Here is a 16,974-nt window from a genome sequence, read left to right as displayed (position 1 = left end):
CTTGCTTGAAGGTGGGGCTGGGATTATGGTGAGAGGAGTATGGGATTTGCCTGGAGCACAAAATTCAAAGGGAGGCTCAAATTCAGTAATTGTTGTAAGTAGTAATATCAGGCAGTATTTTAAAAGACCAAAATGAATGCAAAAGCTTAACAATGAGTAACATCATCACACTTTTGAATGTAGACAGACTGTTGTGTGGGTCTTTTACACACATGTTACTTTGTAACTGGATCAGTCATTTTCACCTGCCTGCACTGTGCCCCCTGCAGGGGTAGTTTTATGAGGGTTGATATTGGCCTGCCAGCAGATTGGGCTGCTGGGGGCTCTATGTGATGTTTATAAGTTAATGTTTTTCTGAGTCATGGTTTTAAATTGTAGATCTTTTATTGACTCATCTCATTCAGTTCCAAATGGGAGGATATTTTAGTCAGCAGATACAGGGAAATACTATTTTCTTCTTGCCCAGACCTTAATATGGCTTCACATGCCATTTTAAGAATCTTAGGAAAGTTTGAGAAAGGAAAGATAAGAAACAACCACCACAAAAATATCTGAATTTGTAAAGAAGTCCCCCACAACAACAATCTGCTGGTCACTCTCCCCCATTTGTGTCCATTTCATCTTCCCGAAATCTCAGTCTACACAGAAATCAAGGTGATTTCTGAGCTCCCCTCTGTCTCTCTGTGACCTCAGTCTTTCAGGCACTAGAATCTGTCCCCTGTTTTTTCACCTAGCTCTGCATCTACTTATTCTTCTTACCGATCTGAAGTAACTCTGAGTAACTGAGGATGTGTCTTTTCAATTTCTTTGTCTTTGCTCTGGGGAGAAACAAAATATTAATTGAGAATTCGGAATGTGCTTTCTGACCTGTTTCTATATCCTCTGGTGACAATTGATTAACAGGTATTATCTGAGACTAAAATATGCCCATAATGTGCTAACTCATCAGAAGATACAAATTCATGTTCACTTACTGGTTTGACAATGACAACTACAATTCCACCTGGGCAGATTTAACTATAAACAGTAGGGGACTCAAAATATGTTTTCCTCGCTAGCTCTTGGGTTCACTGAGAGGTGCCCAGCAAATGAGAATGACAGAAGGAAGGTCAACAGGAGAAGAGGCATACACATTTAATTTGATGTTAGTTTTGATGTGACCTGGAGGCTTAGTTGAAAGGAAGTGAAGAGCTGAAGAAGTAGATAGACCTGAGAGCTTACATACTGTTTTATACAAAGGACAGGCAGGTGTGGAGAAAGACAAAGGATAAGGGGGTTTGGACTTCCAAAAGTGGCACTCTGTAGGAAGGTAAATATATGGAGGAAACTACCAGAAGAGGAGGGCTTGTCTGAGCAAGGTTCGTGCAGGCCTTTGGAAAGCTTCTTTCTGCATCTGCTAAATCTTAATTGCCTTCATTTGAAGTCACCCTCATGCCCAAGGGGTCTGTTCCAGGGAGGTGTATTTTGGGTTGAGGGACTGGAGCATGCCTTCTCCAAGGAGGTGTGTCTTGAACTAGGTTTGAAGGACTAGTAGGTAGACAGAGGAAGGTGAGAGCGTGTTTCAGACTGAAGAAGGAGGGGAACAAACAGGGAAAGGCAAGTGTGGTCTGGGCAGAGGGCTGTGTTTTCTGTTTGGGCTCATAAAAGCATCCCTCGAAGTGAGACACCTGGGCTTTGAGAGTTTTGAACTAAAGGAGAACAGAGGTCTCTCTGGCCTTTTCCCACCCCCTCCCTGCATCTCCCACCCCTTTTCCTCCCAAAGTTCAGGAAGGACTTTCTCTGAAATTCCCCATTCCACCTGAAGACCAGGTCCTCCAGAAGATGAACTTGCAGAACAAAGACTAGAGGTGACGTCACATTCAGAGCCAGGTGAACTTTGTCCCAGATTACTGTCTGTTCTTTGGGAGAATTAATCTCTCTTAAAATCATTTGCTCTTTCCCCCAAAGTTGGCTACAGCCCCAGTTCCCTTCCTTCTGCCAAGAGGGTATGTGAGCATCAAGATGGCTCATCTCTTAGCTTCATGCCACCTGCGACTCCCTTGCACATATATGTTCATGTTTTTATGCTGCTTTGCTTGTTAATCTGTCCATTGTTAGTTTGTTTTATAAACTCAAATTATCAAACCTTCAGAGAGTGGAAAGAAAGTTCCTTTCACCTCAACACCTGGTTGTAGTGGAGGGCCTGGGCAGAGGATTACTGTGAATTAAGGCCTGACCTGTAAGACAGCTGATTACAGAGGCCCTCACAAGCCAGGCAGAACCCCAGTGAGATACCATCTCATACCCAGTAGAGTGGCTATTATTATAAAATCAGGATATAGCAAGTGTTGGCAAGGATGTGGAGAAACTGGAACTCTTGTACATTGCCAATGGGAATATAAAATAGCACAGCATAGCCCCAATGGGGAATTCCTCAGAAAACGAAATGTAGAATTACCATATGATCTAGTAATTGCACTTGTTGGTATATGTCCAAAAAAATCAAAACAAGTGTCTCAAAGAGATATTTGTACATTCATGTTCCTAAGATTATTATTCTCCATAACCAAAGGTAGAAGCAACCTAAGTGCGCATCAGCTGATGAATGGATAAACAAACCATGCTATATAAATACAATGGAAAATTATTCAGCTTTTAAAAGGAAGAAAATTCTGTTATGTGCTACAACAAGAATAAACCTGGAGCACATTAAGCAATGAGAAATAAGCTAGACATAATAGGACAAATATTACATGGTTCCACTTATATGAGAATATAAAACAGTCAAATTCATAGACAGAAGACTGGTGGTTTTCAGAGATTGGGGAGGGATGAATGGGGAGTTACTACTTAATGGATGCAACATTTCAGTCTTGCAAGATGAGAGAGTTCTGTGGACAGATGATGGCAAGGAAGATAATGGCCACACGACAATGTAAAATGTCCTTAATGCCAATGAACTCTATTCAAAAGTGGTTAACACAGTAAAAAATTGTATGTGTATTCCACCACAATTAAAAAAATAAATGTACAATGAGTTGAAATGCATTTTGCTGTCATGTATAACTAATTAGAACAAATAAAAAATAAATAAGTCATTAAAAAAGGTAGGTAGAGGATTTGGACAATACTAAAAGGCAATCGTTTGGAGTGCCTTAATAAAGAAAAGGCAGAATAAAGATCTGTTCTAAGAAGATGTAACTGGCTGAGCGTGGTGGTGCACACCTATAATTCCAGTAACTCAGGAGGCTGAGGCAGGAGGATTGCAAGTTTGAGACCAACCTCAACAATTTGGCAAGGCCCTAAGGACTTTGTGAGAGCCTGTCTCAAAATAAAACTGAGAAAAAGGTCTGGGGATGTGGCTCAGTGGTTCAGGGACCCTACGTTCAATTCTCAGTACAAAAAAAAAAAAAAAAAAAAAAAAAAAAAAAGAAAAAAGAAAAAGAAAAAGGAGAGAAATACTATGACTACTAATGATGATGATGATGGAGAAATCTGATCAGGATGGGCCATGGCCTCTGTGGGAAGGAAAAGAACTAGAAGGATAATATTATATTTAGATGAATGTGGGGTATAGAACAAGCCAATTCAAAGAGACTGAATTTTTAGAAGAGCCCATCATGGGGAGGATAATTTTTTAAAGAAATGACAAATAGTTCTAAATATATTAAAAATGAAGTCACTCATATTGTGGAAGAGTGGTTCTACAATATATGTGAGCACAGGATTAGATTTAGTATCTGGAACATTCAGATTTTATTTACAACTATTTGAATGAGCTACAGATCTATCTACTTGCACTATTGAATGCCTCTTGTTTTAAGAACCAGTCTGATCCCTTTCACATTTATCATCTATAAAAAAGGCAGAGACAAAGCAGATATTCCTACCTGATGGTTGTATATTTAGAGGTTATAATTCCCCTGATACCATTTTAGCATGCGTTTTTACAAATGAGTTTCTAACTTACAAAATAGTTATATACTTCCTTAGAAGGTTTATCTGCACAGAAGCACTTATTGTTAACAAAATCTTAAGATGTAGTAAGTTGTATTTGAATAATGGGGTGCCATTTCCAACTTCCTGGAGAAAACAATTGTGGATATGATGAACAGTTTGTGAAGAAAAAAAGATAAATTGCATTCTACAGGGTAGTTTTGCTTTATCAATGAAAATGCATGTGATAGGCAAACAAGTTTATTCTTCTCTTTTCTAAGAGTATTCGGTGAATGGAAATCCTGATTGTGAAACTTTCTCTTCTGCTTCAATTTCAGTGGAAGAAACTCCAGGTTGGAGCGCAACCCTCTTAGCGGTGACAGGGATGCTGCTGGCTGTGGCGGGTCTTTTTGTGCTGCTGGTGTACCTTCAATACCGAAGGCTTCGGAGAGGATACACACCTCTGATGGAGACTCATCTAAGTAACAAGAGATACACAGAAGGAGCTTAGGATGCTCAGACTATATCCTAGAGAAGGGTTGGCATTCTGACATTCTCATTATTGGCAGTAATGAGACAAACCTTCACTGTTCTTTAATTGAAGATCTCTGGCATAGCTTCTCCTATAGTGATATCATCCCAAACACAGAAGATGCTTAGCTATAGGTTCTGGTTTGCTTTATTTAACAAACCCAAGCTAAAGTGCTTGGGTCCTATCTCTATCATCAAGTTGAGGTAGAGTTGACAGTTTGTGTTATCTGACAAGAATTCCCCAAATGGAAAGCACCAAAAAAAAAAAAAATAAAAAAAAATAAAAAATAAACAAATGAAGCCATTAAGTGGATTCATTTAAATTTGCAGTGTAAAGACTATAGTCCCATATTGCTCAGCCTAAGTGTCTTTGGCATGGAGGTGAGATGTATGTATCAACTAGATTTTCTTTATTATACTGAAATACCTGAGGCAGGCTAGCTTTATAGAGAAAAGAGGTTTATTTTGGCTCACAGTTCTCTAGCTGCAAGATTCAGGGGCTATATTTGGTGATGGCCATATTGTTGATGGAGTCTTCAGGTAGCGCAGAGCATCATATGGCAAGAGACAAGGAACACACCTGTGTGAATGTGTCTATGTATTCTCTTTCCCTCCTTTTATAAAGTCTCCAGGACCCAATCACGGGGCACCCCTGTGATCACATCTAATTCTAATTGCTTCCCACGGGCTCCACTTTAAACATCAGACTTGAATTGTTCCACTCTCCTAATGCCTCACAATAGGGACTACATGTCAACATGAAGCCTTGGGGGACAATCCAGTCATATCCACAGCATAGCAGGGCACCAGGACGAATCTCCAAGGTCCCTTTTAGCTCCAAGGGGGCTTTAGATGCCCTTCTGTCTGTCTTCCTTGGGCTTCCTTTTGTTTTTGTTTTTGTTTTTGTTTTTCTTTCTCTGTCTTTTCCTCTCCAGTGTTAAAGATGAAAATAGACCTCATTTTCCACATAGGATGGAGAATTAATACATGATTAAGTCAGTTTTCTTTATAAATTAGACTTCACAAAATTTATTAAAAATGTGAAGTTCTTGAGCTGGGGTTGTGACTCAGAGGTAGAGCGCTTGTCTTGCGTATGTGAGGCACTGGGTTTGATCCTCAGCACCACATATAAATAAATAAAATAAAGGTATTGTATCCATCTACAACTAGGAAAATATCTTTTAAAATGTGCGGTTCTTAACAGTAGACCTATTAGAAGATTCTGTAGCTGGATAAACATCAATGCTATAGTGATAAATAAACAGGTAAGGGGATAAAATTATAACTCTTCCTTGTTAATTAATATCCTGTTCTAAACCTACAAGGGTGGAATCATTCTTTCCAGGGAAGGCTGACTGGAGTAGGCTGACGAGGTTATGGTACCAAGTGTGAGACAATTTGATTAGTGTCCCGTGACTCCAAGGTCTCCTTTTGCTGATCCTGAACCAATTCCTTTGCTAAGTAGCTTCCAATGAAAAATTATTCACATGTAATGCATTAGGCTTATTTTAAAGAGTTGACTTTAGAATCATTAATGTTGCGCGGTACTGATAGTAACTCATGAATACTAATCAATGAAGTCTTATCATTCAGAAGCAAACCATCTGTTTAAAATATAACAATTCAGAATTAAGTGATTATGTTCTCCTAAGTAATTATCAGATCATGAGAGATAAGAATGAGGCCCTTTTTGCTATGATGTTCAGACTTATCATGATATTCCCCACTTCTGAGAAGTTAATGGTTATTGAGATTTCAGAGCAAATTTTATTTGCTTCTGGTGTCCATACCTCATCAGGAGTGGGACTGAAGTTGTAGAGCGTGACTCTTCTGTTGGCTTTTTGCCCCTCTGCTGGAATGGATGTACTTAAAGAATGGATCTTAAGAGGACTCTGGAGCTACCTTCTACATATGGGGGGCAAAGGGGACAAGATTCAAAGAACCAGCATTTTACATTGGAGTGGACTGCTAAAACCAGAGATATGGACAATACCCAGTTGGTACTGAATTTGAAGGTGACTTTCATAAAGTTTCAGTTGTATCTGAGAGTAGGCTCAGCAATAACAGCCCATATAACCTGGTGTCCTTCCTGGGTTGAAGCCCTGCTTGGGGTTTTTATGCACAGTGCCACATGCATAGACCTCAATTTCTGCCATGAAAATTATTCATGGAAAACATGCCATGTAGCTATCATTCATGTGGTCCTTTCTGGAAAGTTTATGCTTGACTCAGGGTTGTTGGGGAACACATTTTTACCTCCTGCTTTTAAACAAAAAGAGAAATATGTTAAAATTAAGATGTAATTTTACATGGTAGATATGTTCTCGAAAAGTTATATGTGAATCAATTACATGTTAAAAACACCAGGGGAAATCACATTTTTACAGATGAACTAGTATGAATAATTCTATAAAGCAAATCACCATCTCTAGCTTATCGTGAAGGTATATCAGAATTTTTATACATCATATTTTCTAAGATTCAGCTAAAGCAAAATCTGAGGTAGAGATAAATAGTAATCATTTATACTTAGCTGCTTTTATCTATAATGTGTGCAACTTTCTATAAATATTATGTTTTATAAAGTCTTCCTGAAAGAAATAATTTCCTAATTTTGTGGTTCATATAAAAGGAATAAAATATTCTAACATATTGTAATCTTACAGTAAATCAGTTAAGAATGCCTTTTAATGACTCTAAAGTTAGGATCAACTTACAGAATAAAAAGTTGGAATTTACTTACATTGAATATTATGCAAATAAACTCAGAAAATGTCACTGGGCATTGTGGGACTATACTTCTCAATGATGGAAAAAATATTCAACCTTGAAGAAAATGAACAGATCACTTTATATGCTTATATCCTGAATATTAGAAAAATTGTATGTATGTGAATTTTGATTTTAATAGAAATGCTTTTATAAAACTGATATTCAGAAGGGAAATGAAACAGCTTTCCTTCATGAATTTGATTCTCTTCTAAGTCTAAAATTCTGCCATTTATTTGTATCTTGCTTAAGATTTAGCATTGCTAATTATAAAACTTTTAATGAATAATTTTAATCTCACGCTAACAAGTATTAGAAAGCTTATTGAAGAGAAAATAAAAATAAATGCTGTTTTGAAGATTATTGTTTGTTGTTTGGGGGTTATTTTTTATTTTAATCTTTAAATTTTAATCAACTCCCATCTTTTCGACCTATGTATATTGAAATACATAGACATAGAATATAGAAAATAATGACTTCACTTCTAAAAATTAGTTTCAAAACTGATATGCTGCTTCTTGGGTGAGTTTCTAAGCAATAACTGTTTCCTGGATGTCAACTGAACAGGTAGAAAAGGAGACTGCAGTCTTTCCCAGGTGAGGAGTTTCATTCAAAATCCCCCTGGTAGAATGACTGATCCTGGGGTGGGCAGCTACTGCAAGTCACTGATGAGGGCGGGTGGGGGCAGGGGCAGCTCACTGCTGATCCTCCAGGTGAGCCTTTGAGGTCAACTGCTCCGTTGGAGACCTCCAGAAAAGGGAAGGTAGGGCCTGTGGGTAAGAGTTATGCAGTGTTCACTTCCACATCTCCACTTGAACTTGGAGGTCAGGTGGCACACCTCGTTGTACAGCTCCACTGGCTTTGTATCAAAGTACCTTGCCTTAAGAACTCAGAAAATGTTGGCAGCTAATTGGTACGGGGTGCATAAGAGTTGCCTGCCCCTGCCCTGTGACAGGTAATCATCTTCCCCAATGCAATGGCAAACCCCAAGGTTTAAGTCTTCCTATTTCTACACTGCCTTGTGCATCCTGAGTACTCTAAATATTTTTAAATGAATGACTGAATGCATGAACAAATCACAAAATAGAACTTTTCATTTAGGGCCTCTGGTATGTTTTTAATATGTACTGGGCAAGACATATGAGAGTGGAGTCTTATTTCCAAGCTATGAAATTAACCACAACCTATCCTTCAGATTTTGAGTGGTACCTACATTGGATGGCCTTTCCCTCCATGCAACCTAACTCAAGGGGTCACTTCAGCCACATTTTCTCTCTAGATGCGTCCTCTTCCCACCATTAGCAGGCCTTCATTTCTCCATTGAGAGGGAACAGGATAGAACATCAAGATTCTCACTAACTTCTCCCCATGCCACCTTCGGGCCCTCCATTGTCTGATGTCCTTCAGTGAAGGGGGCTAATGGGCCAATCATTTACTGAGGCAAGCCAGTGCCTCTCTCACACGGATGGACCCAAGCAGCATCACTTTGAAAAACTTGATTCCAAAAACCCTCAGGACAGTTCTCCCTGGGTATGTGTGGGGGATTAGTTCTAGGACCTTTCCCACCATGACACTCAAATCTGAGCATACTCAAGTCCTATATAAAGTGGCATAGTGTTCGCATCCTCCTGTATACTTGCAATCATCTCTGGGTTACTTACAGTGGCTTGTCCAATGTAAATGCTACAGAAATAGTTATTACACTGTATTGTTTAGGGAATGATGACAATAAGAAAAAGGAGTCTGCATGTTCTATATAAATGCAATTTTTCCCCAAATAGTTTTCATCCTTAGGGAATCTGCTGAAGTGTAACCCACAGATGCAGAGGGCCAAGTGTACTTGAACTTCAGCTGTAACAGCAGTTCAAGCTGAAAATAACCTCTGTGAATTTAATTATGTTTTGGCAGGTAGTTTACAGAAATCTTGAAAATGACACACTAGAAAATTGTAAGCTATGGAATGTGTTAAAGTTTCCTGAAACAAAATGAAGCAGATGAAAATATAAAGTGTCTATTCAAGGCCTGTAGGCTGTGTGTATTTTCACCAAAATGACACCTTTCTGGTAGAAAGCACTACCCCACTTGTGTTCTCTACCACATCCATTTGAGTCAGTCTTCTTCTTTTACCTTCTCTGCCCCCATGGCAGTTTATGAACATACACTGAAACTATCACAGTGGCTCCTAAGTGTAATTGTTCTCTGTGTTGTAAGTAATGCTAAAGAGAAAGGTTTCAGTGTGGCCTTCTTTATTAAAATAAGAGTTTTCATTGACAAAGTTATCCAACATGAGTACTCATTCACTTCAAATATTATTGAGTGTTTCTGAATTTGCAATTAGTACAATGACCATCTTGATTACTAGCAGATGGAATTAGGTTTACCATAAAGCAAAACCTGCCCTCTTGTGTTTGATTAGAAAATTGCATGATGTAGTAAAGTTACTGCTCTCTTCCCCAATGGTTCATTGCCTGACCAAATAGGAGTGGGGGAAGATTAGAAAATTTGCCCTAAATTTAGAAATCAGAACAGATGAAGCATAGTATTAAGACCGAAGAAATTTCCAGTGCAGGCTCTCATAACTTCATTTGTCATCTATCTTGAAATCTAAATGTTTGCAAAAAGTCATGAAAGTTGGGGTAAACTTTCAATCTGCAGGGCAAAGCTCTTTTATTCTTGGCAAGTATACACAATGTATAATGTATTTAACTATTAGTTATATGACCGTATTGAAGCTGGAAATTTGGAAAATGTCTTTTCTAAAAACTTATTGAGAAGCAAAATTTTCGAGAAGTTTTTAGAACAAATATTGAATCAGTGAATTGGAAATGCTGTATATATGTAACTAATTAATCCATAACTGAATTCAGTTTGGTGTGAGTGTGCAGTATTATCAGAAAATGTTCTTCACTAAGGAAAAATCACTTTTCAAATCTGGGTTATTGTCACAATAGTAGCAAAAACAAATATTTATTGGGTGCTCACTGTGAGTTTAGGTTAGGTGACTGAAAAAGGGATTTGAATGATAAAGCAAGCATGGCCTCTATCTAGTTTTTGTAAAGTTTTCCCTTCTAGGACATATTTATGGTTAAAGATTAAAGGGGAAACCTAGGGACAGATCATTTACTTGCTAAATTCTGAGAAATTTTGCGTAATTGGAGAAAGTGTGGGGGGATCAAATTCAAAACACTGGGCTGCCTACAGATGCACTCTTCCCTCCAGAAGAACCACTGACTTCCTCCCTATTGCTACGTGCGGAATTATGGGATATATTTTACTGAAGACTCAATTTGAGAAGAAGCAAATTTATTATTGACATTTCTATTTGGTTTCGCTTATAATATTTTTATCTACTTTTTTAAATGGTAAGCTTCATCTTGATTATTGGCAGTTTTTTTCTTCTTAAAAAATATCTTTGTATTCCAGAAGTCTCCCAAGGAGCCATGCTTGCTAAAACCTACATGTTGGTGTATTGTCCCTTGACTATTTATACAAGTGAATGATTAGTCTTGAAAACAGAAATGTAATCTTTATCTTTTTTTTCTTTTTCTTTTTGGTACCAGGGATTGAACTCAGGGGCACTCAGCCACTGAACCACATCCTCAGCCCTTTTTATGTTTTATTTTGAGACAGGATCTCGCTAAGTTGCTCAGGGCCTCACTAAGTTGCTGAGGCTGGCTTTGAACTTGCGATTCTCCTGCCTCAGCCTCCCAAGTCACTGGGATAACAGATGTGTGCCACTGTGCCACACTGTAATCTCAGTCTTAATCCATATGATCTGTGATCTGTGATCTGTGTAGTTGGTGACTCTTTTCAGCACGCAACTCTCGCCTTTGCTAGCTCCAAAACTTGTATGTGAGCTCCACATTCTCTTTCCTTCCACATCTCACGATTCTGAAGTATGTGACAGTTTGTAGACTCAAGGTCACTCTGTTTCTTTCTGTGCATTTCTCTCCTCGGTGATGCCCTCTTATCAAGATGCAGACCGCCTTGTGTTTTTAGCATTTTTACTTGAGATATTCTCAACTCTTTGATTCTATGCGGACTGCATCCTTTGCTGTCAGCCACACTGAGGGAAGATCTTGTGCAATTCGGGTGCCGCTCAGGCTGCCAGGCTTTTGACAGCATTATCAGGCCTTTCCAACAATCAAAGGTCTCTTACAACCCAGTAACATGCAAATTTGTTCCTTTTCTGCCTGACTGTCACAGTCCACGTTTTCCAGCTTAGCTGCACAAAAGCAGGCATGATAAAAATTGTCCTGAGGTTGACACTGGGCATAAAGGACGTAAATTCACTGTTTTTAGACAACACTCACTCAGAACATCCAATTACCATGATCTCGCCTTGCAGCTAGATGGCTGCCTTGGACTTGGTTTTCCCCTTGCTGGAGAGAAGATGCAATTGTGTGGCTTTTATCACAGAGCAATCTGCTGACCTTTGTTGCAGCTGTCGGGAAAGTAAACCCCTGGTGCCCTCCAGGTTTGCTGAGGCTGCTGGGTATGTGCCACACAGCACAGTCACAGGAGAAGGCTGACTCTTCTAGGTGCGGCTGGCACTTCCTGTTGTATCTGTCAGCCTCCCCACCGTCCCCCAACTCCTTCGCTCCTGAAATGCCACTAGAAAATACCAGGTAAGCTACTCAGTACTTTTTCTTCCAATCAAACCACCAAAAAGTGATTCGATCACCTGATTAATCATTTCCCTGTATGAAATCTCTGGAAGTCCAAGATAAGCGTCTTCAGCTCCCATGAGTAACGCCACGTTTCCTGAGCCCAGGCACAAGTTAGTGTTCAATACTCTGTGGATGTAATTCTCCCGGATGACATTTGTCTGGTTGCTTTCCCTGCTCATGGGCCCTGACACTGTTCAGAGGTCCTGAAGGACTCCTGAGGGTGACTTCGACAGCAAGGGGCACTTCAGGGGGCGAGATACCAACAGGCTTCAGCTGCTGAAATACAATTGGAGATTTTTTTTTTCTTTTACTTTTTAATTACTTTTTGTGGTAAAATAACTATAACATAAAATTTGACATTCAACACAGGGTGCAATTTCGTGGCATTCAGTACAGTCACAAGGTTCTACAACCAGCACCACCACCCGTTTCCAGATCTTTATCATCCCAAATAGGAACTCCATGCCCGTTAGATGCTAACTCCCCATTCCCTCTCCCCCCGCAGGCAACCTCTAGCAAGGTGTGGGAACCTTCCCCCACCTCCATCCAGAGACCCTCAGCTCTTGGATTTGGGTGGAAACAATTGTCTTAAACCAATTACTCTGCTTTGTACCCTTGGTCATGGTGATTAGGTTGTGAATGTGAAACAGAAAGCTAAGCAATGGGTTCTTTGCTGAGGATTCTGGAAAATAAAATCCAAAAGCCATGGTCTGGCCTCTGAGTCACATGTGTGCGAAGATGTGCACTCTGGTGTCACAGCAGCCATTTTGTCTGCTTGAGAGAGGGAATGAGTACTGGGTTCAATCTCCAGTACCAAAAATATTGATAGATAGATAAATAAGGAAGAGGGGGAGGAAGAGTGGTACTGACTTGCTTGCTCATTTATTTATTTATTTACTTATTATTTCCAAATGCCATAAACCCTGACTTTAAATAAATAAAAAGAAATTTTTCTTTTTCTTTTTTTCTTTTTCTTTTTTTTTTTTTAAGCACATGAAGAGAGAAAGCGATGCCTTAACACACAGTGAAGAATTCCTCGGATGGTACAGGTACAACAGTGTGCAGAGGTTCAGCCTGTGGTCTCTGGAGGCAGACAGAATACCAGCAGTTAAATTCTAGCTCAATTGCTTATTTACCATGTAATCTTTCCCAAACTCTTGTTTTTTTTTTTTTTTTTTTTTTTTTTTAACTGCTCTAGGCTTTAATTTCCTTATCTGCAAAAGGATATTAATAATGCCCTCCTTGTTAACGCAAACACACACACATATACACACACAAGTTGTTAGAATAAATCGAGTTAATATATGTAGCTTCTTCGGAACGGTGCCTGCATATTAGACAGGGTAGTGTAAACAGCAGAAATGTATTTTCTCACTGTTGGGAAACTGGAAATGCAAGATGCAGGCACTGCGAGCCGGTTCATTTCTCCTGGGTTAGCAGATTCCCGCCCTGCTGCTGCCCCTCCCCATCTTTCCCTTGTGTACGTGTGTGTAGGTGTGCATGTGTGCACGTGTGTCTGCATCCCTACTGTGTCTTTGTGTGCAAATTTCCTCTTATAAGGGCTCCCGTCAGAGTGGATTAAGGTTCACCCCAATGGCCTCATTGTCAATCACATCTTTACAAGACCCTGTCTCCAAATGTGGTTACAGCCTGAAGCACTTTGACATAGGAGTTTGAGGGAACAGAATGCATCCTGTAATAGCCTGGAAAAGAGAAGTTGCTCAGTGAAGGTTGATATCATTGGTCAAATCTTTTGGGGGTATTGGAGTGTGTAGCAACACTGAAGGTTAAATTCCATCATCTAGACAGGAAGTCCTGGCTCTAGAACTTGAACATGGGGTCTGCTGTAGGATCCGAGCTCGTTTCTCTATTTGTGATGGAAGGACCTGTGTGATTTCTTGCTGCCCAGGTGGGTCACTGAGGATGCCAGGTGAGAGGAAGAGAGAGACAGAGAGACATGCTTCAAGGAGAGCCAACCATCCTGCTAAGCCCCAAAGGGCACCATTACCTTTTTCACTTGGTGGAGAGAGAACTGGAATGTAAATGGTGTGTGAAATGTTAAATGTGAGTGAACTTTAAGCAACTGACATGGTGCTTCTGCTTCATTACCAATTATATTTTTTCCTGCTAGTGAAGTCAGAGAAAAGGTTCCCGGTTTCCAGTTCTTTCTCAAAGATGAAGAACTTCAATGTTGAGGTCAGGATGCATTTAACACAGACACACCTTGGGTAATCTGAGCTTGCCCTTTTTTTTCTTGGTTTGTTTCTCTTGGCTTCGGTTTGGGGTGGCAGAGCAACAGAAAGCGTTTGGGACAGGGAGGGAAAGGGCTGACTAGCCCCCACCTCACCCATAGGAAGCAGAGAGTCCCCTCTCTGCTTAGCCATGTGCCCAGAATCTTGCAAACTTTGATCTACAATGTTCACCTTCCAGGGGTCGTGTATTATTAGTCTTTGCTTATTTTGTCTGCTGCCTTTCACACATCTGAGTGTTATAGAACAAATTCTTCCAGAAATTATGCATTGACACACTCAGGCTGCCTTACAGGTTGCATGTTGGGTTTTATCATTGAACCCAATGCACTGGGCACCACCTGCCTGCCATGCAGCCCCAGCTTCCACAGAATCCGAGGTTTCTCCCTTCCTGCAGTATTTGTGCACATATTTGAATATTTAATTTTATGTTTATTCTTCAAAATTTTAGAAAATCGAATAAAAAATGGAGCAAACACAAACCAAATACCCAGAAAACAAAAAAGAGGGGTTAATTCCAATGATAAATGTCATGAACTTAATATGTTTAGAACAAAAATGGAACTCAAGTGGGGGAAATTCAGCCTCAGTGGATTGTAAGCTGGTTAACTGTGGGTTTAATTGTAAAGAAAAGGAGTGGGAAATACCACACAAAATCCTGAAAATACATCATCAGCAGTTATATCGAAATGGTGAAGTGTAGCTGTTATGGTTTAGATATAAAGTGTCCCCCTAAAACTCATGTGTGAGATGATGCAAGAATGTACACAGGTGAAATGATCAGATTATGAGAGTTGGAACCTAATCAGTGAGTTTAGTCACTGATGGATTAACTGGGCAGTAATTGTAGGTAGGTAGGGTATACCTGGAGCAGATAGATCACTGGGTATGTGCCTTTGGGGTTTATATTTTGTCCCTGGTGAGTAAGCACTGTCTCTCTGTTTCCTGGTTGCCACGTCCTGAGCTGTTTTTCTCCACCATGCCCTTCCGCCATGATGTCCTGCCTCACCTCAGGTTCAGAGCTATGGAGTCGGCCCACCATGGATTGAACCTCTGAAACTGAGCCAAAATAAACTTTTCCTCCTCTACATTGTTTTTGTCAGGACTTTTGGTCAAAGTAATGTAAACAGTGGTTAAGAGTTTTAGTTTTTCTTAAACTCTCTGGAAATTTATATTTATTGGTAGACTTTTTATCTCCAACTTCTTTGGTTATTTATTATCACTAGAATTAAAATGATTGCTTTCAGGCCCATGGTATTTGGCTGAGGCTAATTTTAATCTATGACCCCAATCTGAACTTTTTTTTTCCATTCTGTGAGAAATCATCAAAATAACGTCTATTTATTTAATCTGTTAAATCTAAGCAAAGTAAACTGCATTTTCTCCCTCTTTGCCAAACAAAATCTAAAAAATCAGAGGCAGATATAATTGGGTCATTTTACTAGTCATTGCTGTTACTAACTCAGCACTCGGAAGTCGAATTCCTAACCCTAATTAAAAAACCTTTTTCCAAAAAGTAACAGGCACAACTGAGATTATAATCTTGGGGTCCAGATATGATCATATCTCCTTTTTTTCCCATTATTTGCTATGTGACCCACTTGTTCCTTAGTAAGAAATCTATAATCTTTTCTTAGTTTTCCCCTTCTTAAATTACTCAAAATCACCTGGGGCTTATGTGGCCCTGTCTGATTTCTACTCCTAAAAAAGAGCACTAGTAATTTCTTAATTTACTCTTGCTTTTAATTCTCATTATTCCATGGTATGAATTTTGAAAAGTGGTGGTACCCAATTACTTAGGCTGAGTCAGGAGGATTACAAGTTCAAGGCCACACGGGCAATTTAGCAAGATCCCTTTGAGATGGAAGATGGAAAAAAAATGGTGTAACCTTCATGAAGACACAATGTTTTTTATTTCCAATGCCCAGAACAGTGTTTGGAACAAAGAAGTCTCTTAGTAAATATTGGTTGAATAACTGACTGAATAAATAATAACAGTTTTGATCATTTGAATTAATGACCTACAGGAATTACAGGCATAAATTGGCACATGGGAAGAAATTCAGAGCTGGAACTAGTATGGTAGTCTGGGAGTCATTTGCAGGAGGCGATCACCAAATTTAGAGATGAAGGAATCAGCAACATGGCCCTAGAATTCAGGAAGAGGGGAAGAATTAAACCACAAGAGGGCAGTAGACAGTAGACTGGACCCAGAGACTGGACTGGGAAGATCTAAGTGCAAGTTTTTGTTTGCTGTTAGAGTGATCTTGGGTAACCAAGTTGACCTCTCTGAGCTCATTTTTCCCATCTGTAAAATCGGGAAATTGAGATTAAATAATCAATCTTCAAGACCCCCTCAAACTCAAAAGGATAAACAATATGCAGTAACAGAAAGGGACCCTGAACTGGGAAGCAGAAGGATGTGTCTAAGTTTCTTTACTAACCTTTGTTAGTTTTAACCTGGGAGAAATTATATATGCTCTCTGAACCTCAAGTTTCTATTATTGCAAGTTGCAAGGATTGAGTTAGGCTATGTGCATGAGGACACTTAAGAAATACAAAAGTGAGGCAGAAGGAATGGAAGAATTGATAATCCCTTATCCCTGACATAATCCAGTTACATTTGGACACCACATCTAGCTCTGTTTCTTAGTGGCCAAGTGAAACCGAGGAATACTTTGGCTTTTATAATTAGCAACAGAGCCTCCAGGAAAGCACACACACTCGGTTGCAGAGGAGTTTCTGTGTGCGGCGTACAGTTGGTCATGCCAGCTATTACATCAACGAGCAGGGAACACAGCAACCTGGGGCAGTGTCTTCGGCCCTGGTTTGATAATTTA

General features: G+C 39.6%; 1 protein-coding gene across 1 annotated transcript in view; it reads left to right on the top strand.

The window, feature by feature from the left end:
* Positions 1-4,567, top strand: part of DCT (dopachrome tautomerase) — a 34,527-nt gene extending 29,960 nt beyond the window's left edge. The window contains exon 8 of the mRNA XM_079136563.1: positions 4,254-4,567. Coding sequence (XP_078992689.1) covers positions 4,254-4,426 — 173 coding nt within the window. The 3' untranslated portion in view covers positions 4,427-4,567. The remainder of the gene's footprint in view (positions 1-4,253) is intronic.
* Positions 4,568-16,974: the final 12,407 nt, after the last annotated feature.

Source organism: Sciurus vulgaris (assembly GCF_902686455.1).
Source record: "Sciurus vulgaris genome assembly, chromosome: 4".
In the NCBI taxonomy this organism is placed as follows: Eukaryota; Metazoa; Chordata; class Mammalia; order Rodentia; family Sciuridae; genus Sciurus; species Sciurus vulgaris.
Note: the sequence above shows the minus strand (reverse complement) of the source record. Positions and strands in the feature narration are given on the sequence as shown.